Genomic DNA, 4,152 nt, shown 5'->3' with positions numbered 1-4,152 from the left:
ACTCTTGCTGCTGCTGCTACTCTTGCTGCTGGCATCTTTGTTTCTCGCTTGCTTCACTTGATCATTCTTATCTTTATCCACAGCCTTTTTACGCTCACGAGAAGCAGCAGCTGATGAGGAAGAAGAGGAGACAGCTGAGGAGGCAGAAGATGAGCTGGAAGGAATTTTTTCACTGGGGTCTGTCCCAAGCTCTGTTAGCATAGTGTTTCCTTTCTTAGAAGGTTGCTTCTTCTGGTGTCGTGTTTTATTTGCAACCTGCAAAAACAGTTCAAAGAGAAGAGAGGGAATACTTCTGGTTCTGTATTTACAAAGTAAAACTTCTCTGGGTGTCAGACAAGATGCTCACATCAGCCTTTCAAGAAACATCATCCCTGCATCACTCACTGCAGAAGCTGCAGAAGTCCCTTAGATCCACTGAAATCTAGCCCAGCACAGATGACCAGCCCCAGCTAGATGCACCCCATAGGATCAGAACCTCCAGCTGTGGCACTGGCTGACAGGCCTGGCACTGTCACCTGTCAAACTAGCCTTGCTTTCCCATGCCAGCTTTCTACACTGAACTTCAAATTCTTGGCTTCATTTATGGGAAATATTCCCTCCTCCCATGCTCAAAGTCTTTTACCTTGAACACATTTTCAATGCCTAGAATCTTCTTCAGTTTAGCTTGGATGTCCTCATACAGAGATGACTCATCCTCTTCCTCAGACTCCGAGTTTACCACATGAATTATTTTGGAAGCTGCTCTGGATCCTGCCTGAACCTCCAGCTGAATTTTGTCAATGTCAGCATCTGTTTGAACTACACACCAGTTGCACACATTAGAAGGTTATACTACTTCAAATAGCACTGACAAACCTAAGATGACAAGGCCTGTGCTCAATATTGTACCTGGCATCAGGACTATTTTAGCTTCATGTTCTCCAATTAATCTATGCAAATATGTATTTTTTAGGAAACTGGCATCTCGTGACCTTCTGGAAAAGCAGAGCTGACAACCAAGACGATGCAGTTTGACGCAAAAGTCTCGTCTATGAGTTTTTCTTCCTGTGCCACGGTGGAGATCCTCTTGAGAGCTATAGGCATGTTTCCTTGGCATGCTGTCAGCTCCTTGCTGCATCAAGATGAGTATGTGAATACCACTGGGAGCATATCACAGGCAAGAGTAAAACTGCAGACGTGCATCATGGGGAGGATAAATATTACTATGTAAGCAAAAAGGAATAGGTTACCATTGTGAAACCTTCACTGGAAGTTCTCTCTGATGGTTTGAAAGATTCTTCCACAATATCTGATGAAGCATCTCCTGGGAGAATTGAGGTCTTCTTTTCAACACCTAGTTCTCCTATGTTTCTTGATACAGCAAAAGCCTTATGTCTGTTGAGATATGCACAGAATGGTGAATTATTCTTACCCCTCGTCTTCGGATTAAATGAAATACATCCCTGTCAGTATCATGTGACAGCACAGAGATACGTTGTTTGAACATAGGGATTGTATATGCAGCTATAAGTATAAATACTATTAAAGACAAATAAGAGTTCATGACAAACATCAGTTCCTTATTTCACAGGAAGTTTTCAAAATCTGGATAAATTTAAACAAATTTAAACAAAACATGAAAAGGCATTCATTTAAGAATAAAAATTAAGACCCCTAAAGGACAATAAAATAATAATTAAAAAAATAAAACCACAAAATAATAAACAAACTAAAATAAAAATTAAACTCCTAAATAATTTAGGTACCTTTTGACTTTTAATTCCCCTATTTCTCTTCCTTGCTCTTCATCCCAAAGATTCCGCTACACACTGAAAAGTCCCTCTGCCTATCTAGAAAACTCTGTAGGAGATCGGTGAATAGCGAACTTCGTAAGGTTTCAGCAGCACGAAGTATGCTGAAGTAATGCTACAGTACCTTGCAACCACTATCTCGGTTTCCTCATGGCACGGATTTGTTTCAATCTTAATATTTTTCAGTTTCATGTCTATCTTGGCATCAAACTTCATTGGCACTCTTGTCAGGACCTTGCCTTGAATTTCAACAGCATGTTGAAAGTATTCTGTGTTGACACCCATTGTTGCGACTGTGTGTACATATAAGCTGAAAGAGTGAAGTGGTCAGATGAGAGAAAGGTGCTTTCTTTAACATCTTTTATGAAAAGGTAGAACCTCCATCACATGTAAAGCCTTAGCAACCTGCCATACCTTGGGTTTATGTCAGAACGAATCTGCATGGTGGATTCAAGCAACTGAGAAGGTCTAAAATCTCCAGTTAAAGGTGGGGTCATCTTTCCATCAACTGCAAATGACAGAACATTTAAACATGGTAAAAGTGAAAGAAAGGATTTGAATTTAAGCAAGACACAGTTTTCAGGAAGAGGTAATATTTTTGTTAATACGACAAATATGGCTGGAACACAAGACAGACTTGGGGGTACATGAGAGATTTTACGAGTCTGAAAAATACTGAAAACATACAGAAAGCTTGTTCTGTAGGCAACGGTTCTGATGCAACATACTGAAAAGGGAAATAAAAATACAGTAAGAAAAAAAAGAGCTGACCCAAATTGAAAGTTTGTTAATTAGTATAACATTAAAATTTCAGAAACGCAAGGAGACAGAAGACAGAGTGAATGGTGGGCAACCAGGCTAAACAAACCCTGCTCTCCAATCTTTCCTCACATCATGTGAACATCTTTCTTGTACTGTGGACCCAAAAGCAGACATTGTACTCCAGATGCAGCCTCAGATGTGCTAAATAGAGGGGGAAAATAATTTTCATGCTAGCTCCGCTCTTGCTGTTGCAGCCAGTGATGCAGTTGGCCTTCATCACCACAAGAGCACACTGCTGATTCACTATACCAGCTTGTCCTCCAGGCCTCCCTGGCCCTTTTCTGCAAAGCTGCTTTCCTTCTGAGTGACACCCAGCCTACACACCTGCAGAGGTTACTCCATCCCAGGTGAAGGACTTTCCATTGCCCTTGTCAAATTTCATCACACTTCTGTCAGGCTATCCCCTCCAGCTTCTCAGGGTCCCCTGGGGTGGCAGCCTGACCCCCCAGTGCAGTGACTGCTCCCACCAATCCAGCATCATCATTGACACAGATTTGCTGAAGGTGCCTTCTCTTCCAAAGTTCAAATTGTTAAAAGAGAAGATGAACAAGTGCTAACGATGGAGGAATGTTTCTCATAACAATTAGACTTTCATCTGTTGACTGCTCTTGAAAATCAGCAGTCCAGACAGCATTCACTCACTTTGTAGCCCACCCATCCAAACCATACCTCTCCAACTTGGTTACAAGGATGTTATTTATTAAAAAAAAAAAAAAAATTAAACACACCCACAAAACAAGAGGCAGGGGTTCAAAGATGTTATGAAAACAAAGGGACAAAGGAAAAACCAAGAGCAGTGAAGAGTGGGCACATACAGACTTCTATAAAGAGCTTAAGTACACATACTACACCCTTCATTCCTTATGTGTGTCAGCAGAAGGAAGGGTCAGTTTTGCCTAAATCAAAAGTCTGATGCGTAACAAGCAGTATGATCACTGATTTAACTTCTTGATAAGTATTGGTACTTGCATATTTATTCTTTTAGAACAGAGCGCCCTGTCTCTTTTCACAAGCCCTCTTCTCTTCGTGCCTTCTCTGATGTTCCTGGTAGTTCTGTTTTGATTGTCTTCAATTTTCTTCTCTGTTTAAACCACCATTGAATCCTGCTTAGCTCGTGTGTGCATCTCCCAGGAGCCACGCCCTTCTGCCCATGTCTCTGTCAGCTACCCAAGCAGCTCTTGTTTTTTCTGGCCTTGAATGCTGTGACATTTCTCCCTCTCTGGTTTCCCAGGTTCTCACCTCACACTCTCTGTCTTCAATTGATTCAAAGATGACGCAGAAATCAGCTGTGCCCAGCTTCTCTTCAAACATTTTCAGTACCTCCCCCACACTACAAAAAATCGTTCTTTTTCCAACTTCCCGTTTTTCCACTTCTTTCTCCAGCCCCTCTTAGCCTGTGCCTCTCATCGCCTGCTCAGAGCTCGCAGAGCTGATCTCGTACTTCCCAGCTCACCGTTGACTGCCGCACGTGCCAGGGCAGTCGTGTATGACCCATACTCCAGCGGCAGACCGGTGCAGGTAGGAACGATGTATCGCAGCT

The 4,152-nt window shown here is 42.2% G+C and overlaps 1 protein-coding gene across 1 annotated transcript in view; it reads right to left on the bottom strand.

Moving 5' to 3' along the window:
• The window catches only part of LOC104626014 (vitellogenin-2-like), a 24,069-nt gene that overhangs the window by 11,182 nt on the left and 8,735 nt on the right, over nucleotides 1–4,152 (bottom strand). The window contains exons 18-24 of the mRNA XM_010293823.1: nucleotides 4,066–4,150; nucleotides 2,205–2,298; nucleotides 1,915–2,100; nucleotides 1,230–1,374; nucleotides 889–1,111; nucleotides 623–798; nucleotides 2–255 (exon numbers count right to left, since the gene is read on the bottom strand). Coding sequence (XP_010292125.1) covers nucleotides 2–255; nucleotides 623–798; nucleotides 889–1,111; nucleotides 1,230–1,374; nucleotides 1,915–2,100; nucleotides 2,205–2,298; nucleotides 4,066–4,150 — 1,163 coding nt within the window. The remainder of the gene's footprint in view (nucleotide 1; nucleotides 256–622; nucleotides 799–888; nucleotides 1,112–1,229; nucleotides 1,375–1,914; nucleotides 2,101–2,204; nucleotides 2,299–4,065; nucleotides 4,151–4,152) is intronic.

The sequence above is a fragment of the Phaethon lepturus genome, unplaced genomic scaffold (genome assembly GCF_000687285.1).
Source record: "Phaethon lepturus isolate BGI_N335 unplaced genomic scaffold, ASM68728v1 scaffold1699, whole genome shotgun sequence".
In the NCBI taxonomy this organism is placed as follows: Eukaryota; Metazoa; Chordata; class Aves; order Phaethontiformes; family Phaethontidae; genus Phaethon; species Phaethon lepturus.
Note: the sequence above shows the minus strand (reverse complement) of the source record. Positions and strands in the feature narration are given on the sequence as shown.